Raw genomic sequence first — 27,748 nt, forward strand, 5'->3', positions numbered from 1 at the left:
CGTTTCCTTTCCAGACCCCTGAGTCCATTATTGTCAAGCAGATTCCCATCTCCACCCCCTTGGTATCCGGCATCTTCTCTCTGAACCACACCTTGCCGGAGAGTATCAGGTAGATTGCCCTGATGTTACTATGCCTGGACGGATGAGAGCTTTCCAGGAGTTGGGCAGGGAAGCAGAAGAGATGATGTGGAGCTAGTTACTGTGTATGGCCCATCAGCTAGATCATCTCCTACAGGCATTTCCAAGTGACGTGGAGAAAACAAACTCTCCTGCCACATACCCAGTCTTGGCATAATTTGATTTGTATTTGTTATAGTTTCGAAGGATAATCATGTTTATTTGTAAGCCTTTTTTCCAGTTTCAATCACTTCAAATGCTCAGTTGTGCAAAATTAAATTATGGGTTTTTATTGTCCCCCATTCTGAGTTTTAGCACTTTAAATTTTCACAGGTGGGGGAAAACATGGGGGGCAGACAACAGTGGCGGGGTCTGAAAATAATTATTTAATGACAGTAGACAATGAGATTCAAAAAAGGGAAAGCTTTATAGCCATTAAAACACAAATTCTCAACATCATATGTCCAAATACACAAGATATAAAGTATAAAGACTTAAATCAAACGATAGTAAGTTCTCAAGCAGCATTTTTCTTGCTTTGCCTATCTGTAAATTTTGATATTAGCGATGGAAATGTGTTTTTGTCGGTATGCGTGTGCACAGTGAAATCAATGACACATATCGATAAAAAAATAATCTTTCCAAGTCTACGCAGACACCAGAATGAAGCTGCACTGACTTCCTTGCCATTACTCCGGATTTATTCCAGAGTATGTGAAGGCAGGATTAGGCCCTGTTGGCCTGTTTCCAAAAGTGCTGAGCACCCTACCTCCCATTCAGCTGGATTTATGAATGCTCAACTACTCTGAAAATTATGTCAGTGAGCTGGTGAGCGAGGGCCCTGATTTTGGTATGGATCAGAGGTTCCTTAAGTTTGAGGGTGTTTGGACTGAGGGTTTTGGACCACGCAGACTGTAGAAACAAGTGCCGGCCACAAAGTTTAGATCCAGACTTCCCAAACCTTGCTGGCCAAAGGTTGACGTTTTGTTCCAAGTTCCTACCTCTAGTTCTGGTTCATGAAAACATCAAGGTGCAGCAAAAAATGACTTGTATGAGGTTCCCTGTGGTTCCCTGAAGACGGCTTGAGTTCCATGTATGACTCAGATTTAGCTTCAGGAGCTGATACAATTACTCAAGAAACAAGTGAGGCAGGTGGGCCTTGCGAAATGTGTGTGTTAAGTGCATTCAGTGTTCCTTCTTATTTCCTTCCTCCAGTCTGGGAACCTGGAAGATCACAGCCAGGTATGAAGACTCCCCTCAGCAGACCTTCAGTGCGCAATTTGATGTTAGGGAGGACGGTAAGAATCCAGCACGCACAGGGCCCAGGCTCAGGGAGCGGGTCTGTCTCTACTCTCCTGACAACATCTTGGAGCAGACTCTCCATTAGGCTTGGCTTTGCTGGCAACACACCCTCTCCTACAAGCTCAATGTTCTCCTCTTCCCCTCTTGTTTCTCCAGTGTTGCCGAGTTTTGAAGTCATATTGGAACCGTCCGAGAAGTTTTTATACATCGATAGCAATGAAGACTTCAGGGTTTCTATCACTGCGAGGTGAGTCTGTGAGAGGGTGGAAGGGATCAGCTGAGTGGGGTATCAACCACAGGTTTTAGTGCAGAAAGAAACCTAAGTCTTGTATCACTTTGGGAATGTTTTCCACTCAATGTTGTTTTTTTCATCAAGAGCATCCATTTTCCAAGGAAAATTCTGATTTTTTTTTCATCCAAAAACCAATGTCCAAAAATGGGGGGAAAAAAATTGGCTGAAAACCTTGTGATTCAGAAATGCTGGTGTGGTGCCTCTTGGGAGTTGGCATTCAGGTGCTTCATTCTTCTCCATGGGCTGGGCTTGTCAGCTGGACTTAAACTCCCATGATTCACTATAGCCATGATATTCCACTTCTCCTTACCATGGTGGATCATGGGAGATATAGATCAACCAAGGAGCTGGGCCTATAGAGGAGAAGGGTGGCATGAGGCCATAATCTTCAGCAATAGGCAGGGGTGAAAGTAACTTAAAGGATTTACCAGTATGCCGGAGTCCTGAGCAGGGGGCGGGGCCTCAACCAGAAGAGGCGGGGCCTTTAAATCACCGGGCCCTTTAAATCAAGATTTAAAGGGCCCAGGGCTCCGGCTGCGGTAGCGGTGGCTGGGAGCCCCGGGCCCTTTAAATCACCGCCAGAGCTACCAGCTGCAGCGGCGGCTGGAGCCCCGGGGCTCGGGAGCAATTTAAAGGGCCAGAGGCTCTGGTCGCTGCTACTGCAGTGGAGCCCCGGACCCTTTAAATGGCTGATGGAGCCCTGGGGGCCCCCAGCTACCGCCGCTACCCCAGGACTCAGGGCTCCAGCAGAGATTTAAAGGGCCCGAGGCTCTGCTGCGGTAGTGGCGGCTGTGAGCCCCTGGCCCTTTAAATCACTGCCAGAGCACGGCCGCCGCTACCCTTGGGCTCCAGCAGTGGGGCTCCAGCAGCGATTTAAAGGGCCTGGGGCTCCCCACTGCGGCCGGAGCCCCGGGCCCTTTAAATCACCTCCAGAGCCCCGCTGCCGGAGCCCCTGGGGTTGCGGTGGCAGCCGGGGTTCTGGTAGTCATTTAAAGGGCCCTGGGCTCCCAGCCATGCTACCACAGCGGAGTCCTGGGCCGTTTAAATCACTGCCCAAGCCCTGGGGCTCCCAGCCGCCTTCACTCCCCGGGGGCTCTGGCAGCGGGGCGCTGGCAGCAATTTAAAGGGCCTGGGGCTCCAGCCGCTGCCGGGAACCCCAGGCCCTTTAAATCGCTGGCCTGGGGAAGCCGGTCCGGTACAGTGTACCGTACTGGACTGTACTGGCTTACTTTCACCTCTGGAAATAGGTTTCCTTGTGGTTTCTCTTACCCATCCGTATCTCCTCCAGGTACCTATATGGAAAAAAACTAGATGGCAATGCCTTTGTGCTCTTTGGGGTGAAGATGGATGATGAGAAGAGGAGTATCCCGCAGTCTCTCAAGAGAATCTCGGTAATTCCTGTTTTCAGCTGGGGGGGGGGGGGAGGGATTCACGCCTCCTGGGGAACTGCGTGGGTGAGGTCATGAAACTCTCTCTCCCTCTCTAGATAGAAGATGGAGACGGGGAAGCAACGCTGACCAGAGCGATGCTGCAGGCTCGGTTCGCCAACCTGCATGAACTGGTTGGCCACTCGCTCTACGTCTCTGTCACCGTTTTGACAGACTCTGGTGAGCATCAGCAATAAGTGCAAAGCCAAGTGCTTTATTCCCGGGGTGTTCCAAACCGGTGCCGAGTGCAGTTCAAGGTGTTGATTGAGATGCATAAAGCCCTATCTGCGTAGGGTTCTGCAGATCTTAAAGGCTGCAGGCCAGATTCTGATCTCATTCGCTCTGGGGTAAACCTGGTGTGACGGGTTGCTCCCCCCTCCAGGGTGCCACCTGATGTATTGGGGTATCACTGAGCCTGCCTGTTCCACCAGCCTGGGCTCCCTTACACTGTTCTGCTGAGCCAGGCCCTCTCAAGTCTCCTCCAGCACACACACAGGTAGGGACATGCCCAGCTGCAGAAAGACAGACACTGAAATCAGCACTGCATGGGAAGGCTTCAGCTAAGGAATTTCCCAGCACTCAAGTGCACACCCTCTCTGGAGTGTAAACCCAAAATTGTACTGTCTTGCACTGCACAGAGAACTGTACAGTGTAAGCCCTGAAATCCGCCCCCTCCCTCAATGTGGAGGACGATATGCACAGCTTTTTGCTCCCCAGTTATGAATTCCACAAACTGGATTTAGAGAAAACAAAACCAAGTTTATTAACTACAACAGATAGATTTTAAGTGATTATAAGGCATAGCAAACAGATCAAGGTAGATTACCCAGCAAACAAAACAAAAACGCAACATAAGCTCAGATACTAAAGAAACTGGTTACAAGCAGTTATTTCTCACCCTAAAGGTTGTTTTAGGCAGATTGCAGAGTTTCTTGAAGGCAAGCTGCTCTTGCTAGCAGCTTAAAACTCCAGGTATTTCTTTCACAGGCCAGACACACTCTAGCCTGAGTTCAGTCCTGTCTTCCCCAGATCAGTCTTACGTGTGTTTATAGCAGTCACCTTGGGCGGGGATTCAGTGAAGAACAGACCCTGATTATCTCACTTCCCTGCCTTAAATAGGTTTCACATATGGCGGGAATCCTTTGTCTTCCAGTGTGATTCCCATCCCTGGCCAGTGGAAAAGTACTAATTTTATTATGGAGTCTAGTATCAGGTGACTTTATCACATGATCCTGCAGCCATAACTCAAAGTCCATTTGCAGTGTTCAAGGAAGGTGGGAGATTAGCCTCTTCAAAGTCCTATTGTTCTCCCTAATAGTCTATTGACTTGTATCCAGCTAGCCAGCCAGACTGATTGTATTTTCTCTAATGGGCGTTCTCCCGGTGCAAACACTTTTGTAGTACAGATGTATAGTCAATATTCCTAACTTAAGATACAAAAATGATATATGCATACACATGGGATGATCATATTCAGTAAATCATAACCTTTCCAATGATATCTCACAAGAGCCATCTTGCATAAAACACATCTTAGTTATGCTATAATCATATAATAACAATATTTCTATGAAGAATATGGGGTGTAGTGTCACACCTGGAGTAATTCCAGATTTATACCAGCGAAAGTAGCTTGAAACAGTTGGCCCTTTGTTTTCTGTGCATTGCACCTTTCCATTTCTAAGAGCTCCGGGTCAGCTCTTAGGGATGGTCTAGGCATACTTACTCCTGCCTCAGTGTGGGGGATGGACTAGATGACTTCTTGAGCTCCCTTCCAGCTCTACATAGCTATGATTTCTAAACGTTCCCTGCAGAGGGAGCAGCCATTCTGTTCCGAGCAGCTGTAACTTGTTACAGATGAAACTAGTAGCTGAAAGCCTGTGCCATTGCATGGGTCTGGCAACTGGACCAAGTAATCCAAACAACCAATGACATTACTGCATGCAAATTAGTAGTAGAGTAAAGGTGGTGATTGGTTGGTTGAGTTGTGTGATATATCACAATGGTCTAGAACTCTTGGCATGGCACATGCCTTACTGGAGCTGTACACCAGGCTGGTAAAGTCAAAATGGCTGGGGACTTAAAAATTGACCTGTAACAGACTTCAAATCCTGGTGACGATTGAACCTGGTGATATTGTAACTAAAAAGAGCCCTTCTCTTGTTTGTATAGCTGCTTCCACCACTTCACACAGACGCAACAGACGTTCTAGGCTTCAGAGTGGTACATGGACAGAATGAAAGTCCTGGAATCTTATTATATAGATACACACACACTGTGCTCTCTCTCTCTCTCTCTCCCAGAGACTTTGTTTTTGTTCTTTCTTGTTGCTTCTTTAAAAGCTAAAATAAGTCATTTTAGCACAAAAGGGACTGATTCTGTTTTCACTGCTATAGTGCCACTGACTACAGGGGAGTTATTCCTGATTTATACTGGCATGAGAACAAAATCAGGCTCAACAGCCTGCAGTAATGCAAACCCCTAACGTGCAAAAATCACAAGTCATTCCCCCCGCTGCCAAAATCATGAGATCATATTAAAAATCATGAGTTGTTGTTTTTTAAATAGTAAACTGTGGGTGTTTTTTATTTCCCTCCTGGCTTTTGAGACATTAGATTGCACTTGGGACATGTTTTCAAGCTTTTCTCTGCAACCAGGAGGGTTAGAAACTTATTTCTTCTTTTAAACGACAGCTGAGATTCTCGCCATATGGTGATTCTAGCAGCTGGGGCTTGAAGACAAGGAATTAAAACAGGAGACTCATGATCAAATCACAAGAATCAGCAGCACTGAATCAACATCTGACCATGGCCTATTCCTTGTGTTTTACTCTGGACCTTAAGGACAAAATCTGTATCCCCCTAGCTCAGTTTTAATTGACCCATGGCTTCTCTCTGCAGGCAGCGACATGGTGGAAGCGGAGAGAACCGGAATTAACATTGTGACATCTCCCTATCAGATCCACTTCACAAAAACACCCAAGTACTTCAAGCCGGGGATGCCCTTTGAACTCATGGTAATATCTCTTCTTCTGGATCATGCTCACTGTTGCCTGAGGTGTATAGACAGGAGAGAACTATGAGTACTAGGGTGATGAGGGTGGTATAAGAACTTAGACCAGAAACAAAGGGCCACATTCCGATCTCAGTTACACCAACCTAATTCCAGTGTGACTCCACTAAATGCAATGGAATCACTCTAGATTTGCACCAGACTAACAAGAGCAGAGTCTGTCCCAAAAGCTGACAGCAAATACAAGGTGTGAAATGGCACCTAGCTACAGGCTTGGCCCAAAATGTGCCCTGGGGTCACTCGTGTACTGTGGGATAATATTCCCTGGACTGTGTGTTAGTTGCTGGGGCTTCAGGCTTTTCTGACTGTAGAGGGGAATTGGGCACAGGTGAGGAGTTCCAAAGAGGGGGGGCATTTGCAGAACTAGGGGGCAGAGGGACCATTGCAGATAGGAGGATGTGGGGGAATTTCAAAATTGACACTGACAGAATGATTCTTCTTCCAGCGAGTTAGGCTGCATTACAGGGGGAGAAATATTATGCTCCTAAAATTCTGAACCAATCAGCCTCAGTCCTCTTGTCCGCAGAGAATATGGTTTGGGGTCCCACGCTCCTCCGGGGTTGAAGAGTTTGTGAAGGGAATTTAGTATTTTTCTGTCAGCAGGCGCGTAAGACTATAAATTAGCAGAGAACTGAAGCAATATCTTTGGCTGCAGACCAAAGGTGCATAAACGAGTAATTGATGACCACAGTAATGAGCAGGTTAAGTCCATTTCTTATCTGAATACTTGCTTTAGGTACAGTGGTGAATGGGATAAACATAAAAAGGAGTCAAAGGGCTGAACCGTAAGATCCATGCAAGTAGCTGTCTGTTTTTCTTGTGTGCCTGGGGGTAATTTAATTGCACCGGCTCTCTGAATGCTTAGGGCTAATGTGGGTGCTCAAATTTTATATCGTGTGGAAATTTGGGGCTGGAAAGATCTTAGGTCCGAGGTGCTGACTTTCTGATTTCCCGGGGGTGCTCAACCCCTGCTCTGTCCCAGGCCCCGCCCCCACTCCACTCCTTCCCCCAAGGCCCCACCCCACCTCTTCCCGCCCCCGCTCTGCCCTGGCTGCTCCTCCCCCTCCCCCCCAGCACCTCCTGCCCACTGCTGAACTGATCCTCGGCAGGCAGGAGGCTCTGGGATGGAGGGGATGGAGCTGATCAGCAGGGACTGCCAGTGGGTGCTGAGCACCCTGTGACGGGTTGGGTCACAGAAACTGCCTCAAGAGTGTCACTAGATGTACTGGGATACCACTGAGAACAACCCCCCCTGCCAGAAAAGGCTTTCCTCCACTCCCGTCTTGTTGAACTAGGCACACCAGTCTGCTCCAGTACAGAGCAAGAGGTTGGGCCATGCCCCCTGAAATTAAGGTTCACTTAGTCCAGGGGCTTCTCAGTTAACAGGGACTTTCCCAGAACCCAGTATTCAGTCTTTCTGGGAGCCGAAACCCGAAATAAATAAATTGTCTGCCCTCTATAACACTGATAGAGAGCTATGCACAGCTGTTTGCCCCCCCAGGTATTAATACATAGTCTGGGTTAATTAATAAACAAAAGTGATTTTATTAAGTATAAAAAGTAGGATTTAAGTGGTTCCAAGTAATTACAGACAGAACAAAGTAAGTTACCAAGCCAAATAAAACAAAACATACAAGTCTAAGCCTAATACATTAAGAAGCTAATTACAGATGAAATCTCACCCTCAGAGATGTTCCAATAAGCTTCCTTCACAGACTGGACTCCTTCCTAGTCTGAGCCCAATCCTTTTCAGACCAATGTTGTAGTTTATGGTCTGGGTCCAGCAATCACTCACACCCCCCATAGTTACTGTCCTTTGTTCCAGTTTCTTTCAGGCATCTCTTTGGGGTTGAGAGGCCATTTCTTGAGCCAGCTGAAGACAAAATGGAGAGGCTTCCAGGACCTTTTATATTCTCTCTCTTGTGGGCGGAAACCCCTTTGTTCTTCTGTGCAAAATCATAGCAACAAGAAGGAGTTTGTAGCCACCTGGGCAAGTCACATGTCCATGAATGATTCAGCTTTTTGCAGGCCAACGCCATTGTTTACATATTAGTTTGAACATTCCCAGGAAAGCTCAGATGTGGATTGGCATCTCCCAAAGTCCATTATTAGTTAAGTACTCTCAATTACTTGAGTAATCCCTTCAGTGTCCCTACAGCAAACACTTTAAATACAAGCATAGAGCCAACGCTCATAACTTCAAATATAAAAATGATACTTGCATACAAATAGGATGAATATATTCAGTAGATCATAATCTTTGCAAAGATATGTTACATGGCACATCTAGCATAAAACATATTCCAGTCATGTCATATTTACACTCATAAGCATATTTCTATAAAGCATTATGGAGTGCAACATCACACACCTACTTTTTTTCCCCCTGTGGGTGCTCCAGCCCCGGAGCAACCACAGAGTCGACATCTATGCTTCGGTCGTTAGATGTAGTGCAAAATACATTCTTGAGGAGAATGCTTGATCTTCTTAACTAAACCCCAGCTGATTTACGTAGGACAGAGTTGGGTGAAAGTTCTATTTCAGCCAAAGCCCAATATGTAAGGGTTGGTTTCAGAGTACGAATGAATTTACGTCGGCTACCAAGGTTCTGTTTGGAGCAATAGCATAATAAATTTAAAACTTTAAAATGCCCTTGACTTTTGTAAGGCCATTGATCTCTGCAGTCTTGAGGGTTTTCAGAACCAGGTCTAGTCAGCACTCGAAGGGTATGTTTAGACTGCAGTCACGGGGTGCGACTGGAGCTCTAGCTGACATCGCTGAACTAGCTTCCATCAGGGCCGGCTCTAGGTTTTTTGCTGCCCCAAGCAAAAAAAATGTTGGCTGCCCCCCACCCCAGCCCTGGGATCCCCCCTGCTGCCCCAGCCCTGGGCTCTCCCCCTCAACCTGCACCCTCCTGCTGTCCCAGCCCTGGGTCACTGGTAATTCGCTCCCAGGGCAGGTCATTCAGCAGGAATTTTGGATGTGCACAGAACACAGACAGGATTGGTTCCCATATGGTTACAGAACTGCAGTAAAGTGGACCAATTTTCAGCTTGTGTGATTGGAGGATATCTGGATGCATATTATAAGACTGTCCTACATAAATGAGGAAAAGTTGAGGTGCCTTTATTATTCTTTTGTTCCACTCTTCGTTTCTTTGGGGAATTTGCCAATGCAATATCACAGTCTTTCTTTTAAACAAACAAACAAAAAACAAACAAAAAAGGCAATGGCTGTTGAAAATAGCAATTCCAGTCCTAACCACCACTAGGAAGCATTTCTTGCTCAATTTTATCCTACTTTTTCTACAGCAAGTTACAGTGGATCAGTATATTTGATTTGGGATAAATGAAGTAACAGCTGCGCAAATTGAGCTTGAGCACTCCTGAATTTTGAGGGTGTTCAAATCTGGAAGGCAGGTGCTAGATTCCCTTTCTGAATATTAGCTAAATCTGGAAAGGAAAAGTCAATTTCTGCTTCCATGGCTCAGAAGTGGAAATCCACCTAAGTTCCTGGTACTGATCTAAAACTGCCCAAGTACTCTAGCAGAGCCTCCCCTCCCTTACTTTTCATTTTAAATTCTAGTGGGATCCACGTACCTCCCTTGCTAGGTTTCAGGTAGAGAGGGGCACTGTCCATTAAGTCCACCCAATTCCTTCTTTGGGGGCTGCAAGGTGAGGTCACACCAGTATCCCTAATCCAGTCTGGGGAAGTCTTCTGAAGGGGCTATCTGGGGCAAAGCCTTCTACTCCTTGGGCATACTTGTTCCCCATTCACAGTGCCACCCCTTTCGACTCACAGCAAGCTGAAGCATGACTCAGCTACCTCACTCCCTACCCCTCCCTTTCCTGTTGATAGCTGCCAAGGGATTGCTGGGAAACGTAGTTCTTTCCCTGCTCTAGGGCTGGCTCTATAAGCAGGGAGCTAGCCAAGGAACTACAGCTCCCAGGGTCCCGTGGGTTCTCCACTTCTGCAGCATTGCGAGAGGGGATGAAGTGAGTGTTATGGGGCTCTATGGCGGGCCACCAAGCAAATCAAAACAAAACAAAACAAAAAAGGATGGCCTGAATGCTTCCCCCTGCAAATGTGCTGCCCCAAGCATCAGCTTGCTTTGCTGGTGCCTAGAGCCGGCCCTGGCTTCCATCATCTAGCTTGGGTCCAGGAACAGTGAAACAGCGGCAGCGCTAGCTATACAAGCTCACCCTGGACCCTGGATAATTACTCACAGGGCTAGCCCGCGCTGATGCTCACGCTGCTTTGGCTTCACCATTCTAGGACCCAAGATAGTGAGATTAAAGCTAGTGTGGGTACGTCAGCTCGAGCTGCGTTCACACCCTCTGGTCTGTTGGAAATATTTGGAAGTCTTGACTAACTGGCTTGACTACGCCAATCAACTCTACTCCCATCCACTTCCTGTGTGTTAATTGCCACTTGAGAAATAAATGGCTATTTCCAATCTTGGCTCAGATGCCTTTTATCTCATTAGCTCAAAAAGCAGAATATTTGTTGGCAGTGATCCTGTTTTGGTTGGATGGGCAGTTGCCTTATTTGCCTGGGGCCAAAACAAGAAAAGACTAGTGTGACATTAATTTCCTCTCTGGCCTACATGAATCAATTTATTCCTAATTTTTGTATATTGTTTTGTTGGGTATATAAAAGTGTAAACTGAATTTAGGAGCAGGGTTGAAGTTGTGGTTTTTATATTTTTGTATGCTTGTAGTTTTTAAAATGTGTGTGCATTTTGTGGTGTGATACAGCAGATCACTGAGGCCCCATTCCTCAAGGTTATTTAGATGCCTAATTCCCATTGAAATCCATGGAAGTTAGGCACCTAAATACCTTTGAGGCTATGGACCTGAGATGCAGATTGTGGAAGAAAACAGAGTCTTCACTCTCAGGTTGGTTGCAAGAAGCCAGAGACAGCTTTATTTTCAAACAATTGCAAATGCTCGGGAGAGTACACAGGGGCAGGTCTCCATTAAATAAACAATTAGAGCAAGCTTTTATACTTGTTGTGACAGGCGATAATGAGCAACAGCTGCATTTTGTTATACATATTTCTTCCTGATATCTCACTTTTCTCATTAATTTCTGCTACAGTCTACATTCCATTCTTATCTAACACAAGGTCAATATAGCTCACCTTACCTGATCACGCTCGTTATAGTGTGTATGGTAACACCCATTGTTTCATGTTCTCTGTGTATATATATATCTTCCTACTGCATTTTCCACTACATGCATCCGATAAAGTGGGCTGTAGCCCACGAAAGCTTATGCTCAAATACATTTGTTAGTCTCTAAGGTGCCACAAGTACTCCTGTTCTTTTTGCGGATACAGACTAACACGGCTGCTACTCTGAAAGGTCAAAACAGTATCTCTTACTGTCTGTTCCCATTCGCTTTCTTGCTTTCTACCCGCCAAGGCCTTCAGGTCTCGCGTTATTAGAGTCAGTGTTGGCCTGACTTTGTTAGCCTGACTCTTGCTCAGAGACAAACTAAGATCTCTATGTACAGTTCCCTTTCTCTCTTTCTCCCTTCCACAATATGCAACTTTGATTTGAAGTTAGGATGCAGGGAGCGCTGCACCCCTTATTCGATGCATCTGTTTTTGATCGTGCCCCTCAGGTCTACGTCACAAACCCTGATGGCTCCCCAGCGCCCCGTGTCCCAGTACAGGCTGAAGGATTCCAGTCGGCTGGGTCGACCCAGAGAGATGGAACTACCAAGCTGATTATAAACATGCCCGGGGATAAGCAGCAGGTTCCCATCACGGTGAGTAACCTTCAAACACTGAGTCTGGGCTAAGTACTATATGCACCCCGAGGGCAATGCCCTGTTGATGGCATTCACTCCCCTCTCATGCACTAAGCAGGAGGATAACTGAACTCTGTGCATACTATCTGTGCCTGGGGTCAGATTCATGTATACCAGGGGTCAGCAACCTATGGCACGCGTGCCAAAGACAGCAAACGCGCCGATTTTTAATGGCACACTGCTGCCTGCTGGGGTCCCGGCAGGCAGCAGCGTACCATTAAAAATCCCGCCCAGCCCGGCCCGGCCCACTCTTCTCCATCCTCCGCCCCCTCTGCCCCCTCCCGCGGGAGCAGGGGGCAATGGGCAGGGGGCAGAAGCTTGGTCCTGCCGGCTCCCCTGCCTCTTCCTGCAGTGTGCTGGGTTCCTGCCCCTTCTCCTCCTCTCCGTCCCTCCCTCCCTCCCTGCCGGCTGATCAGCTGATGGCCCTTGCGAGGGAGGAGCTGGGGGGGAGGAGAGGGGTCAGTATACTCGCTGCTCCTGGCGGAGGCAGAGAAGAAGCAGGGGCAGAGCCTTGGGGAAGGGGTGTGTGGAATGGGGCATATCCCCTCCAGCCCCTTGCCGTGAGCACCCCACGACCCCAGCCCTCTGCCCTGAACCCCCCTCGCACACACCCAGCCCTCTGCCCTGCAGGCTTCCACAGCCCGCAGGCCCCTGCCCTGAGCTCTGCAGCCCCGCACACCCCCCAGGCCCCTGCCCTGAGCCCTGTACCCACCTCACACACACCCAGCCCTCTGCTTGACTCCTTCACCACCCCCCCACGACCCCAGCCCTGACTCTGCCACCCCCACACATACCCAGACCTCCCCACCCCATTCCCTGACACCTGCACCCCATCACATGCCCCCAGCCCTCTGCCCTGACTCTTGCACCCCCCCCACATACCCAGCCCCCCCACAGCCCATGCACCCCCCACATCCTGACTCTTGCACCCCCCACATCCCCAACCCCACCCTGAGCACCAAATGGGAACTCCTGCACCCCCTCCCCACATTTCCACCTGCACACCTCGCACCAAATGGGAGCTGCCCAAGTAAGCGCTCCACACCCAAACCTTCTACCCCAATCATGAACCCCCTCCCTCATTCTAGCTCCTGGCCAGACCCTACACCCCAACCTCAAGCCTGCTCCTTCACCCCCAGCCCTGTGCTCAGTGCACTCCCACCCTCAGCTCAGTGCAGAGAGAGAGGAAGAGAATGGGCCAGAACCAGGGAGAAGGTAGGTACCCACTGTATGTGGGCAGGGCCGGGACCCCAGACTGGCAGCGGGCTGAGCGGGTCCGGCAGCCAGGATCCCAGCTGGCAGGAGCCGGCGGATGGAACCCCTGAGCGGCAGCGGGCTGAGCCTCTCAGCCCACTGCCAGTCTGGGGTCCCAGCCGCCGGCCCCGCACAGCCCGTTGCTGGTCCGGGGTTCTGGCTGCCGGCCCCTTGCCAGCCAGGGTCCCGGCTGCAGGCCCTGCTCAGCCCACTGCCGGCCTAGGAGAACGGAACCCCAGACCAGCAGCGGGCTGAGCAGGCTGGTGGCGTAAGATCAACATTTTAATTTAATTTTAAATGAAGCTTCTTAAACATTTTGAAAACCTTGTTTATTTTACAATACAACAATAGTTTAGTTATATAATATATAGACTTATAGAGAGAGACCTTCTAAAAAACGTTAACATGTATTACCGGCACGTGAAACCTTAAATTAAAGTGAATAAATGAAGACTCAGCACACCACTTCTGAAAGGTTGCCGACCCCTGATGTATGCCATTTGGTTTTGGAGATGCTCCGATCACCATGTAACCAATGCTCCATCGTGGGGCCAGAAGAGATCCCAGAAAACATTGACATGGGCATAGGCAGGTCCAGATTAGTCCCCTTGCCACACTGAAGGTACCCACCATGCAGCAAAGGAGCCTGTGGACAGCGTATGGCTACTGAGTGTGAAGACCCTGTGAGGTGACACCAGGCTCAAGCTGCAAAGCCCGAGAGAACACTGGATCTATCTGTGTCCGGCCGCTTCAGGAGAGAGTCCCTCTTCATATTCATCTCCCCCCTCCTGCAAGGGGCAAGGCAGGCTCCTCTGTTCAGGGACATGTTCTCTGACAGTCCAGAAATCTGGAGTTCCAGCAGGACTGTGCTGAAGCCACAGGCCAGTTAAAAGTGGCACTTGGTGTTTCCCTGAGGTGTCATGCCTAGAATGGCTGTTAGCAGCAGAATCCACCAACAATGGCGTCTCAGGGAAGCTTCCTTTGCTATTGCTCATGGTGTGACCCAGCGTGACGGGCTATAGACCCTAAGCTCACTCCCAGATTCAACTAAGATTTTATCTCCACCGCCCCTGCAGGTAAAAACTGCCCATCCCAACCTCCCAGCAAACCGCCAGGCCTCTAAGTCCATGGTGGCTGAAGCCTATCAGTCCCAAGGAGGGTCTCAAAACTATCTCCATCTGGCAGTGACGGCTTCTGAGCTCAAACCTGGAGACAACTTACCTGTGAATTTCCACCTGACGTGCAACAATCCAACTGTTTTGAACCAGATCCAGTATTTCACCTACATAGTAAGTGCTGCGTCCCTGGGTACTGGGATCTCCTGGAACTTAGGCATCATCTGAGTTTCCACCTGTCCTTTAATAGTCCCACTGCATGTAAGGAGAACCTGTAGCACAGAATTCTTCCCAGTCAGGCAGTATATTCATTGTGTGTGTAGCAGAGGGTGGCAGGGCCCCCTAGGCTTTTGCCTCTGCTAGGTTCATAAAGTCACTCTGAGACCCTGGGTTTAGTAACCACTGGTGCACTTTATTCTCAGGCTTGTTCCCACCACTGTTTCACCATGTACAGGTAACCCTTCACCATCTGCAGGCAGGAGGGAGGGGGAGCTACCTCCCTGCTTTCATTCCCTGCCTTTTTCCTTTTCTCTTGCTCTCCCCTGGTTTCCTTCCCCTGAGACTTTTATGAATCCACAGTCTAATTAGGTAGCAGCTGTCTCTGCCTCTCCAGTTATGGCCAGGTTACCTCCAGCCCGCTATAATTTGTTCCCCTAACGAGGAGTGCGTGTGACAGAGGGCTGAAGCTGCAATCCTTTGCCCAGTACCCTGTCACAGTGTGAATGAAATAAAGTCAGTCATGGGGACAACCCCTTATCCACTTCTGATTACTGACTCTGGGCCCTGTGATAATCAATAGAGCCCACTTCCTCCAGGAGCTGGAGACAGAATCCAGTAGTGCTAACAACCATCCCTCTGCACTCGCTACTAAACCATACTTCCTCTACGAGCTGCGGATGGAACCAGGAGTCCTGACTCCTCCCCGTGCACTCACTAGAGCATATTTCCTCTTCAAGCTGGGGATGGAACCCAGGAGTCCCAGGTCTCAGTTCCCTGTTCTGAACACTAGATTTCACTGCTACTTTTTCAACGCAGAGGAGTAGGTCAACTCTGTTATTTTTAGAGCTGGACAAATCAAATAATAAAGTTGCCATATAGCGCGGATATGAAGTATATTTGGTGAGTGGGATGGGGGAAAGGAGGGGTGGTCTCTGTTGGTGAAACATAAATACTACTCAGATTTGGGAATCAGATTTGGTGAATATTAGCACCACTGCCATTACAGCCTATTCCTGGAACACATGGATTTTAGCTTATTTTCCTCTCTCCGCTCAGATGTAAATGCCCATCTGAAAAGTTGCAAGTGACTGTCTCTTACTTGTAGAACACAGGTGGATGGAATCTGAATCACCCATTCTGCTAACCCTTGCAGCCTTTAACAATCCACGTCTCATGTTTCACTGTTAGATCCTGAATAAAGGGAAGATCATTCATGTAGGGAGACAGGCCAGGCAGGCCGGACAAAATCTGGTGATCATGTCCCTACCCATCACTCCAGACCTCGTCCCTTCATTCCGCATCGTGGCTTACTACCAAGTAGGAAATTCGGAGATTGTAGCAGACTCGGTCTGGCTGGACATCCAGGACACTTGCATGGGAACGGTAGGTTGATATTCAAATTGGCCTTCTGCATGTTAATTCCTATAAAGATGTCATTACGGGGGAGTTTTTCCTAGCTTGAAAGTGCCGACTGACTCTCAAAAGGGACTCTAAAAATGGCACCGTGGGGCTTCTCATTGACTGTCTTCCAGCAAATTCTGGATCAGATTTGATCAGTTTACACATACAAAGATGTTCCCCAGTCCCCACAAGCCAATGCTGTCAACCCACTCTAGGATCCGGGAGTCAAGCTGAGGTTCTTTCTAGCTCAGCAATAAAGACTCTGTGGATGGTGGATTGAAGTGGATGGAGCTCTACTGACTTGCGCCAGCTGAGATCAGTGATCAGGCTCACAGAGCAGATCCACTACAGTTCAAACTTCTTTGTAGATTTCCCAGGGCTGCCTGAGGGACAAATTCCCCCGAATCAGGCCCCGCGCATAAGAGGGCCCCACGCTCAGTGGCCTTTTTAATTTTTACTCACCTGACGGCGCACCGGATCTTCGGAGGAACTTCGGTGGCGGGTCCTTCACTCCCTCCGGGTCTTCGGAGTGCTGCTCCCCCAGATGGAGTGCTGCAAGCCCCCAGCCCCGCTTCCCTGGCCGGAGCACAGGGCGGAGCGTGGCAATCCCCGCAACCCCGCTACCCCGGCCGGAGCCTAGCAACCCCGTGACCCGCTTCCCCAGCGGAGCGCGGCAAGCCCCGCGGCTCCACTCCCCCGGTCAGAGCGCTGGCTGGAGCGCGGCAAGCCCCGCCGCCCTCTTCCCCCAGCCGGAGAGTGGGCAGACTGCTCTAAGCACGCGGCCCCGCTTCCTAGACTGGAGTGTGGCAAGCCCGCGGCCCTGCTCCCCCCGCCGCGCTCCAGACGGAGCGCGGCAAGCCCCGCCACCCCCGTTTCCCTGGCCGGAGCCCGGGCAGACCGCTCTAAGCCAGCGGACCCGCTCCAGGTACAAGCCCCCGGCCCCGCTCCCCTGGCCGAAGCACGGCAATCCCCGTGGCCCCGCGACCCTGGCCAGAGCGCGGCAATCCCCACGGCCCCGCGACTCCGGTCGGAGCGCGGCAATCCCCATGGCCCCGTGACACCGGCTGGAGCGCTGCAAGCCCTGTGACCCTGCTCCCCCTGCCGGAGGACTGCAAGTCCTGCAGCCCCGCTTCCCCAGCCAGAGCACTGCGAGCCCCACGGCCTCCCTCCCCCGTCCGGAATGCCGCTGAAGACTCGGAGCGCCGCCCGGTGAGTACAAGCCCCACGAATCGGGCCCCAAACTTGCTAAAGCCGGCCCTGGTCACCTTTCCATGATGGCTGGAACAAAGGGGCCTCATGGACATTGGGTCCGATTCTGTTCTTAGTTTACACCAGCATGAATATGGAGTAACAGCACTGAAGTCAGTGGAGCTACTCCAGATTTACACAGCTGCCATTGAGATCAGAACCAGGCTTTCAGATGCTCAAGGAACATGAGGTCTTACCTCCTTTTCTCCTATGTTTTGCAAAGGAGGGTTCTTAGCTGCTCCCTCTGCTTTAAAACAAAACCTCTCCCTTCACTCTCTTTCATACAGCTAGTGGTGAAAGGCGCTACTGACGAAGACAGGGGAATCCATCAGCCGGGAACTCCAATGAAACTCAAGCTGGAAGGAGACCACAGAGCTTATGTCGGCCTGGTGGCCGTGGACAAAGGGGTCTACGTTCTGAACAAAAAACACAAAATTACACAATCTAAGGTGGGGCATGAAAGATGTTGGTTGTAACTTGTAATGTTTTATAGCGGGAAATGCAGCTCGGCTCTTATCCTTGCTTGACACTCCAGGATGGCGAAAAGGGAAGTGAGCCTTTTGTTTGCAGACCTGCTGCTTGGGGTGTGAGCTCGACTGTACTTTAACTGAGCTGGGCCGGGCCAGGTCAGTACTTGGCTGGGAGACACCCAGTGAAACCCAGGGTACTGCAGGGAGCTGTTCTGGACACACTAAAGGACACCCTGCCCTTGGGACAGTGTTGACCCAGATGGTGATGGGCTGTAGGGAGCTGTGTGGGTGATGCAGTGGGGGGCGCTCTCCCTTCAGAGGCAGTTCTCACCCCAGTGCCCATGGTGGTGCTGTACATCAGGGAGTGGGGGTGAGTTCAGGAGGGGCCGCTCTCCCTCCCCAGTCAGAGCTGCACCCAATGCCCCAATGCGGCGCTAGGGGGCGCTGTGCTGCATTGAGTGGAGTGGGGGCTCAGCAGGGGATGCTGTCCCCTCCCAGTCGGTGCTGAACCCAATGCCCCAGTGCAACATTGGGGGGTGCTGTGCTGCACGGAAAAGTGTTAGTGACTCAACAGAGGGTGGCTTTCTTCTGAGTCAGCGCTGGTCCCCGGGCCCTATCAAGGTTTTAGGGGACGCAATGCTACTGAAAGTGCCATTTCTCAGCTGACATATCAAACAGAGGTTCTGGTCATTAAATGTCCTGTGACCCTTTCCACAAGGGTCAGGCCCTGGGTGTTCTGGCTGAATTCTAACTTGGGTATTTAATTTCTCTCTGCATAACATCCTCCTCTGTCTGGGTTCAACTGGCTGCATAATTCTTTCTTTCTCCTCCTAAAATTGGTTGTGTTGCTGGTGCAGAATGGCTGTTGTGCTCCATGCCAGAGGTGGTCGCATTTCAGTGGGGACTGAGTTGCAATAAATCCTTTGCTTACAGCTCAGATTTTGCTTTCATTTACACTGCTGCAAACACGGAGCTAGTCAAAGGAAGTCAGTGGAGTTACTGCAGATTGCACGGTTGTACCTGAAACCAGAATCTGGCTCACAGCCTGTATAATGCTTTGGGATCATGCTGGATGGCACCGTATAAATGGGAGATACCATTGTTAACAATAATCTCTCAACCATTGTGTTTGCACCTCACAGATCTGGGACTCCGTGGAGAAGAGTGACATTGGCTGTACAGCTGGCAGTGGAAAGAACAATCTGGGGGTATTTACGGATGCTGGACTGGCCCTGGAGACGAGCAATAGGATTTCCACAGTCCAGAGAACAGGTATCACTCTATAGAGCTGAACGGTTGCCATGAGCGTTGTAGGAAGGGAGGAAAGAGTCAGCAAAGCAAGGCACAGTGACCTACGCCATGAGATCGGGGTAGGGACATCAGCCTAGCAGGGCAAATCCCACTGGAACGGCCTACGGACGGAAATGTGGGGGTTACCGTGGGGGATGAGAATAAGGTCCTGAATTCCCACTGGCCCCCACCTATTAAAAGAGGGGTTAATTTTAAGGATGGGATGGTTTCAAGGATGGGATTCAAAGAGTTTCTCTTCTAGCTCACTGGGTTTCTCCCATTTCCAAAGTATCTTTCCACCTGGCCTGGAAGGGACGGGCAGATGGTTGGTTCGTCTCTCTGACTCGCTCTCTGCCCCAGGCTGCAGGCTTTTGGGGGCAGCGCGCTAAGAAGGAGGAAGGAATGAAGCTTCCTTCTCTCTCCTCTCTTTCTGGTTGCCCTGGCTGGCTCAGCATCTGCCCAACAGCTCTTATGTGGCTCCCACCGGGACAGGAAGGAGCAATATGTTATGTGCCAAAATGGCTTTTCTGGTTTTCTGATTTCCCCCTAAATCAACGGGGTTCCACTCATTGAGCCCTAGACCATTCTCGGAAATTTGGGAACTGACCGGATGCGGTGTTCGAAAGTTACCCTGTTACATCCAGACAGAGACATGGCAGCAAGTTGAGTGTAGGGCCTCACTCGGTGGGTGGGTTTTTATTTTCTGTTTCTCACTTGCTTCTGCAGATCCAGAGTGTCCCCGGCCAGCAAAACGCCGGCATCGCTCCGTTCAGCTCACTGAGTATAAGGCAAACAAAGGTAGGTACTAATCAGGGGATTCCCTAGCGTGACCAGTTTCACCCTGCTACAGCCTCCTGCCAGCTGCATTTCTTGTAACAGGAGATGGGGGAGTCTGGGTAGACTTCCATATGAGGAGAGATTGGAACTGGTCAATTTATAGAGGTATAGAAAATAATGAATGGTAAATTGCTCTTTGGGGCATGGAACGTCTGTCTGTTCTGTTTTGGTTCAGCACCCAGCACTGTGGGGTTCTGGGCTATGACTGGGGACCCAAAGTGCTACTACAATTCATATAACAACAACAGGTACATTGTTACATTACCCATATAAACACAAGGAGACACTCAACCCAACTGAATGGTTTCTAATTAAGAATTTATAAAAGGAACTATTTTCATAAACGATGCATAATTAACCCATAGTACTCACCACCACAGGATTGTATTGAGGCCAAGGGCCTAGCAGGATTCAAAAAAGGATGAGCCATTTACATGGAAAAGGAGGATGTTCACCATTCCATAGGATAGGATTTTTTAAGAAGAGCTATACATCCTCATGCTTCAGGGCATGAGCCAACCTCTGACTGGGGTCAGAAGAAACTTCACTGTGGGCAGGTTATTCCACTGTGGGGTTTCTTGCACCTTTCTCTGAAGCTGCTGGTGCTAGTGACTGTTAGAGACAAGATACTGGATTAGAGCAGAGTGCCAGTTCCTATGTTCCTTCTTTGGCCATGTCTAGTAGTAAATTAATGAGAGAGAGAGAGAGAGAGTGAGGACTTGAAGAAGCGTGGTAGGAATGACCTTCCGGCTTGTACATTTCAGCGGCAGATTACCAGGACCGGAAGCTGAAGAAATGCTGTGAAGATGGGATGTATGAGAACCCCATGGGGCACAGCTGCGAGAAGCGGGCTGGGTACATCCTGGATACAGATGAATGCAAGAAGACCTTCCTCAACTGCTGCAATTATATCAAGACCATACGGGACAAGCTGCAACGGGAGCTCCACCTGCAACTTGCAAGAAGCAAGTATCAGGGTTTCAATATCACTCAGAGGAGCAAGACTGGGGGAATTGTTAGAGAAATAAGACCACGCCAACCCTGCTCATGTTCACAGATCTCCCATGGGGGAGATGGGCATGAATGCAGTGGCAGCAATCCTGTTAGTGTTGCACCATGTTGATATGGGGACCCAGATGAGTCAGGGTAATAACCTCTTCACAGGTCTCCGCTGAGGTTTAACCTTTGTTTCTAAAGCACAGTCCTCTACCACTTGAGCTAAAGGGGTAACTCCCCTAGCTAGAAATAGTAGTAGGCTCTTACCCTTTGCAGAATATCCACTAGAGGGCACACATGTAGCACTGAGCCAGTGGCTTATACCAGTGTTATAGGAGCCCAGAAAAGGCTAGCTCATGGGGGAACAGCAAGGCAGGCATGGAGAGGAGAAGAAGCCTGTGGCTTCCCCTCCAGCCGTTCAACCACACTCCAGTTCATGCTCTTCTGGGCTGGCAGCATCAAAACCTGGCAATGTAGGTCAAATCAGGGATGCTTTCAGGTCAGTTCTAGAGCAGGCCAACCCCCGAATCCTTTCAGATTTGCCCCATCCCAATCAATGTCACAGCAAAACTAGACGGTCTGTGATTTAACTTCCCAGGTGACTTGGATGAAGATTTCATGTCTGAAGAAGATATCACCTCAAGGAGCCAGTTTCTAGAGAGCTGGTTGTGGCAAGTGGAGCAGCTGACTGAGCGACCAAATGAACTGGGGTAAGAGCATGTGGCCGTGGCACTCCCATTCATCAAAGGGCCGCATTCAGACGTGGTAAGGTGTAGCTCCCACTCAAGTCAGTATCTCTCCACCAACAAGATCCCCAGTGCAGCCAACTGGAGTATTTGTCATGAATTATGGCTGGAATTCAGAAGCTGATCCATATTCATAGAGTCACTCCTAGATTTTAAGGCCAGAAGGGGCCATTAGATCATCTAGTCTCACCTCCTGTATAACAGAGACCAGAGAATTTCATTTAGTTACTCCAGTTTTGAGCCCATATTTAGGTACCTAAAAGAACTGGCCCAACTTCCAGAGGTGCTGAGCAGCCAGCGGTATCCCCTGGCTTCAGCCCTAATGAAAAACCAGGCTGCTGATTTAGGTGCCAGAATATGGATGTAGGTGTCTGGCTGTTTAGCGTTGGCCTTTTATCCTGTTCAGGAACCGTTCCTCATTTGTGTTTGTTATTCAGGGTGTGTTATTGGGTTGTTGAGTCATGTGATATTGATGGTGCTTTCTAACTGGATGGCTGAACCTCTTTTTAAAAAAAATGGTAAATGAAACGCTGGGCCAGGCCCCTCTCCACTGGAATGGAATATAATTCTCTTGCTTGGATAGCTCAGTGGTTTGAGCATTGGCCTGCTAAACCCAGGGTTGTGAGTTTAATCCTTGAGGGGGCCATTTAGGGAACTGGGGTAAAAACCTGTCTGGGGATTAGTCCTGCTTTGAGCAGGGGGTTGGACTAGATGACCTCCTGAGGTCCCTTCTAACCCTGATATTCTATGATTAATTGAATTAGACCTAGACACTACAATTAATATCCTTACCCTTGAGACCTTTAAAGGAGGATCTAGACCCTTAGCTGGGGAATGTCCATGAGTCCTAGCTCCTTCCTTCTATAAAAGACTCTGTCTTTCTCCTTCCATATAGAATTTCTTCCAAGACAGTGCCTATTTCCCTGAAGGATTCCATCACCACCTGGGAAGTCCTGGCTGTGAGCCTTTCAGAGACCAAAGGTGGGGAACACAATGAGCGCTCCAGAGAACAGGCAGAAAAGCCAATGGGGAAAAGACCCCAGGCCACAATGGGCCTTGGAAAGGTCACAGTGAGATAGAACAATTGAGGAGACAACAGACACATTTCAGGACTAAAGTATAAGCCCCCCTGTCTCTGACCCTGGGTCTTTCCCCATTGCAGGGATCTGTGTGGCTGACCCCTATGAGATAAAAGTAATGAAAGATTTTTTCATTGACCTCCATCTGCCCTACTCTGTAGTGAGGAATGAGCAGGTGGAAATCCGGGCTATTCTCTACAACTATCGGTACCAAACAATTAAGGTAAGCTCACCGCCTCATCGGGCTCTGCAATGGACCTGAGGTGTCAATGCTTTGACAGACAGCGAAACCAAAACAGAATGGTGGAAGGCTTGTTCTTCTAGGGCCTGATCCCGTTGGGGCTGGACACCCTGGTCTCTCATTGACCTTGTTGAGTGCTCAGCACCTTGCAGGATCAGGGCTATGGAATCCACCCAGTTAAGAACATAAGAACGGCCAGACTGGGTCAGACCAATGGTCCATCTAGCCCAGTATCCTGTCTTCTGACAGGGGCCAGTGCCAGGTGCTTCAGAGGGAATGAACAGAACAGGTAATCATCAAGTGATCCATCCCCTGTTGCCTATTCCCAGCTTCTGGCAAGATTGCATGATACAGAGGGAGGTAAATAAATACCCTTCTGTCTGCCATTCTTCTCTGGCTGGGTCTCAAATCTGTGAGTGGGTACCAGGCTCAGAGCTTTCTGCTGACTCACACTGGTAGCCAGACCAGGTGGGTCTCATTACTTCCACTCAGGAACACCACAGGCTGAGGGCCTCTCTGAGGCAGGACAGAACTAGAGGGGTTCCTGAAGGGCCTCTCAGGAAGGAGGTCAGGATACAGTCATGTGCGTTGTAAGTACAGTCCTGTCTGTTATTTATTAAGATTAAAAAGGTAAACTCCAGTCAGAGGGTACATTTTGGATCAATGCCCTACAGTGTCATGGTGTGCAGACTGCCTGCTCACGAATCTCTGTTCTCTTCTCAGGTCCGGCTGGAGCTGCTGCACAACCCAGTTTTCTGCAGCGCATCCACTTCCAAGGCTAAATACCGGCAGATCCTTGACATCAAAGCCAAGTCCTCCCTGGCCGTGCCATTAGTGATTGTCCCGCTGCAGCTGGGATCTCACTACATTGAGGTCAAGGCAGCAGTGTGGGGCAGTTTTGTGTCTGATGGCATGAGGAAGAAACTGAAGGTTGTGGTAGGTATCAGGTGACGGGAGGGGGGGGATGTCTGCTGGATGGCAAGAGGCTGGAGGCCAGATTGGCTGGCTTCTGGAATCGGTGCTGTCCCTTAACCTGTTAAATTAACACCCTGCATCTCTATCCTCATCTCACTTCCTCCCCTCCCTGGTGGCAACTACAGCAGGGCTGGGGCTGGCCTGGTTATCTTGCACTCGATCCTCTGAGCCGTCATATAAGAGACCTAGGTTCAGTTACTCAGGACCAGGGTCTTGCTCCTTGGACCAGTGGGTGCTGGAATCAGTGCACCCAGGGAGAACCTCATATCACTTGGCAGAGAGAGCTGAGCAAAGGAGCAGCATTGGTGGGTTGTGAAGGGTGTCCCATTGGCCTGTCCCAGGAGATCACTGTAATGCTGGGTGAGAGGAAGATCCTCCACTGAAGATCAGGGCATAGAAAAGTCCTTGAGGGAGGTCACAGAGCAATGATAGAATGAATTGAGCTTCTCACTTCCTCGCCTTCCAGACTCTGTAGTCCAGATTCATAAGAATGGCCATACTGAGTCAGACCAAAGTCCATCTAGCCCAGTATCCTGTTCTTAAGGCTAAATTCCACTCTGGCACTTCTAGTGCAGAAGGTGGGGGCCCACAAGGATTCTAAAAATTAATACTTGCCACTCCAGGCTTGTATTAAACTCCCAAAGTTACAGCTTTTCTCTGACCTTGGCTTGGTAAACGCTGCCACCACCCAAATGCAAAAAAGCCCCCTTGAACTCAGGAAGGAACATTTGGGAATTCCTCCCTGTGGGGTACTCTCAAGCCCTTTCACCCCTCTTCCCCCTTCCCCCCTCGGGAAGAGTTGAGGAAAAAAACAAAGGAAATTTGTTGTAGCCACCAGCTAATCAAACAGCAGAAGCACAAACCTCTTAGGACACAAAAATCCAAATACTTCTTAAAAAACGGTAAATTTTATTAAAAACAAAAGGAAGAAAATACATCTGGAACTTAGGCTTTTGCTAGATTTTAAAAGAGCAATTCCAAAAATTAAGCACCCAAACTAGCGTTCTTGGGGGTTCAGCTTAAAGGTTACAAACAAACAAAAGCATCAGGGTTTAGCACAGAGGAGATCCAAAAGCCCAAATAAGAAATAAACTTGATTGTGTCTAACTAAACATTCCCTATCCAAATAATTTCTTCTAGGTATGGAAGATACTTTTTCATATCTGGTTCAAACCTTACATAGCATTGCTGCTCCGTGTCCCTCCAGCCCAGAGAACAACAGACAAAAGGAAAGTTTCTTTCTCAGTTTAAAAAGTTCTAGCCTTCCCATTGGCTCTTTTGGTCAGGTGCCCACTCCTTTTCTTTTACCTGTGAGCTTGCTAACCCTTTACAAGTAAAGCAAGCAGAGAACAGCTGTCAAGAGAGATTTTACAGCTAACTGGCTGGCTGGGTGTCCATCAAAGGGAGCTATCCCCACCCCCAAATCAGAGATGGTGCTGGTCAGCCTGGTTCAGGTCAGGTCCACACCGCCTGGGATTTTTTCCTGGAGGTTTAGGAAGCAGAATTAATAAGATACACGCACCTCTAATTTTACTAATAATTACATGAAGAACTAAACAGTACTTTTTACATTTCAAAGATTACAATGACTTAGAATACAGGGACATTTTTACCCGGCTGATTCTGGGAAACCTTTCCGAGAGAGTACATCAGCCACTTTGTTAGAGGCTTCTGAAATGTGTTGTATTTCAAAATCAAAGTTTTGAACAGCTAAACTCCACCGAAGACGTTTTTTGTTAGTCTCTTTGACTGTATGAAGCTACTTCAGTGCAGCATGGTCAGTCTGCAAGTGGAACCGCCGTCCCCAAATGTATGGGCGTAGCTTCTCCAGAGCGTACACAATGGCATAATATTATTTTTCTGAGACCAACCAGTGGCTTTCCCTCTCAGAAAGTATTTTGCTGAGAAACATGACAGGATGGAATTGTTGATCCGGTCCTTCCTGCATTAAAACTGCTCCTACACCACGCTCAGGCATCTGTGGTTACGATGAAGGGTTGATTGAAGTTTGGGGCCCTTAGTACAAGGTCAGACATAAGGGCTGCCTTAATCTGGTTAAAGGCTTTCTGACACTTCTCAGTCCACTGAACTGCATTTGGCTGTTTTTTCCTGATCAGGTCTGTCAGTGGGGTGGCAATTTGGCTGTAGAGTGGTATAAATCGTTGGTAATACCCGGCCAAGCCCAAGAAGGATTGGACCTCCTTCTTTGACTTAGGGACAGGGCAATTTTGGATAGCATTTACCTTAGCCTGTAGGGGGTTGATAGTACCTTGACCCAAGGTGCGCTACCCTGGTGTCCAAGGTGCGTTACCCTGTTTAGGCCTATTTGACACTTTTTGACCTTAACGGTTAATCCTGCCTCCCTTGTGCACTGGAAGACAGCTTGGAGGTGTTCCAGGTGTTCTGCCCATGAATCTGAGAATATAGCCACATCGTCGAGGTAGGCGACTGCAAATTCCGCAAATCCAGCCAGAAGGTTATCTACCAACCACTGGAAAGTGGCGGATGCATTTCACAGTCCGAAAGGGAGCACATTAAATTCATACAGCCGTACATGGGTGATGAAGGCTGACCTTTCCTTGGCTGGGTCATCTAGCGGCACTTGCCCCTTAGTTAAGTCTAAGGTGGAGCACTGGGCACATCCCAGTTTCTCCAGTACCTCATCTGTGCATGGCATTGGACAGTTTTCTGGGTGAGTTACAGCATTTAGCTTATGGTAGTCCACACAAAAGCGGATGTCCCCATCTGGTTTGGGAACCAGAACCACTGGAGAGGCCCATGCACTCTCAGAGGGGCGGATTACACTCATCTGTAACATGTCCTTGATATCCCTTTGTATTGCGGTTTTGGCTTGAGGAGCCATCCAGTAGGGTTGGGCTCTAATTGGGTGAGCATCACTTGTGTCAATGGAGTGGTACGCCCGTTCTGTCCATCCTGGGGTGGCTGAAAACATTGGCGTGAAGTTGATGCATAGCTGCTGGATTTGCTGTCGCTGCTTACGCCCAAGGGTGATGGAAAGGCTCACCTCTTCTATGCCACCATTGCTTTTTCCGTCATAGTAGACTCCTTCAGGCCACTCAGTGTCGTCTCTCTCCTAGGCTGTAAACTGGAGAACCTTGAATTCTCAGGGAATAAAAGGGCTTTAGACAATTAACATAGTATACTTTAGGTTTTAGGGTAGAGTCTGGCAACAGTATGAGGTAATTAACAGCTCCCAGGCGCTCTTGAACCATAAATGGCCCCTCCCACAACGCTTCCATCTTATTGGTCTGGAGCGCTTTCAGGACCATGACTTGCTCACCTACTTTGAAGGAACGCTTTCTGGCATGTTTATCAGACCAGGCCTTTTGCTCTTGTTGAGCATCCTGTAGGTTTTTCCAAACAAGGCTTAGAGAGTCCTTGAGGGTGTTTTGCAGGTTGGTTACAAAGCCCAAAATGTTGGTTCCTGGAGAAGATGTAACCCCCTCCCATTGCTGCTTCACCACCTGTAATGGCCCCGTAACTTCGTGGCCGTAAACGAGTTCAAAGGGTGAAAATCCCAAACTGGGATGTGGTACAGCCCTGTGGGCAAAGAGCAACTGCTGCAACACTAGGTCCCAATCATTGGAGTGCTCATTCATGAATTTATGTATCACGGCCCCCGAAGTCCCATTAAACTTCCCCACTAGGCCATTAGTTTGATGGTGGTCAGGGGGGCAACCAAGTGGTTCACTCCATGAGCTTCCCAAAGACGTTTCATGGTCCCTGCCAGGAAGTTAGTTCCCGAATCCGTAAGGATGTCGGAGGGCCAACCTACCCTGGCAAAAATGTCTGCCAATGCCTGGCTAACGCTTTTAGCCCTGGTGTTGCT

General features: G+C 49.2%; 1 protein-coding gene across 1 annotated transcript in view; it reads left to right on the plus strand.

The window, feature by feature from the left end:
• Nucleotides 1–27,748, plus strand: part of LOC135891785 (complement C3-like) — an 84,404-nt gene that overhangs the window by 9,452 nt on the left and 47,204 nt on the right. Inside the window, exons 5-21 of the mRNA XM_065419447.1 lie at nucleotides 15–109; nucleotides 1,333–1,415; nucleotides 1,576–1,666; nucleotides 3,000–3,102; nucleotides 3,198–3,318; nucleotides 6,039–6,154; nucleotides 11,839–11,985; nucleotides 14,358–14,570; nucleotides 15,804–15,998; nucleotides 17,552–17,713; nucleotides 18,877–19,006; nucleotides 19,751–19,822; nucleotides 20,626–20,826; nucleotides 21,456–21,567; nucleotides 22,499–22,584; nucleotides 22,766–22,905; nucleotides 23,647–23,859. Of these exons, the coding sequence (XP_065275519.1) occupies nucleotides 15–109; nucleotides 1,333–1,415; nucleotides 1,576–1,666; nucleotides 3,000–3,102; nucleotides 3,198–3,318; nucleotides 6,039–6,154; nucleotides 11,839–11,985; nucleotides 14,358–14,570; nucleotides 15,804–15,998; nucleotides 17,552–17,713; nucleotides 18,877–19,006; nucleotides 19,751–19,822; nucleotides 20,626–20,826; nucleotides 21,456–21,567; nucleotides 22,499–22,584; nucleotides 22,766–22,905; nucleotides 23,647–23,859 (2,280 nt within the window). The remainder of the gene's footprint in view (nucleotides 1–14; nucleotides 110–1,332; nucleotides 1,416–1,575; nucleotides 1,667–2,999; nucleotides 3,103–3,197; nucleotides 3,319–6,038; nucleotides 6,155–11,838; nucleotides 11,986–14,357; nucleotides 14,571–15,803; nucleotides 15,999–17,551; nucleotides 17,714–18,876; nucleotides 19,007–19,750; nucleotides 19,823–20,625; nucleotides 20,827–21,455; nucleotides 21,568–22,498; nucleotides 22,585–22,765; nucleotides 22,906–23,646; nucleotides 23,860–27,748) is intronic.

This window comes from Emys orbicularis, chromosome 19, assembly GCF_028017835.1.
Source record: "Emys orbicularis isolate rEmyOrb1 chromosome 19, rEmyOrb1.hap1, whole genome shotgun sequence".
Taxonomy (NCBI): domain Eukaryota; kingdom Metazoa; phylum Chordata; order Testudines; family Emydidae; genus Emys; species Emys orbicularis.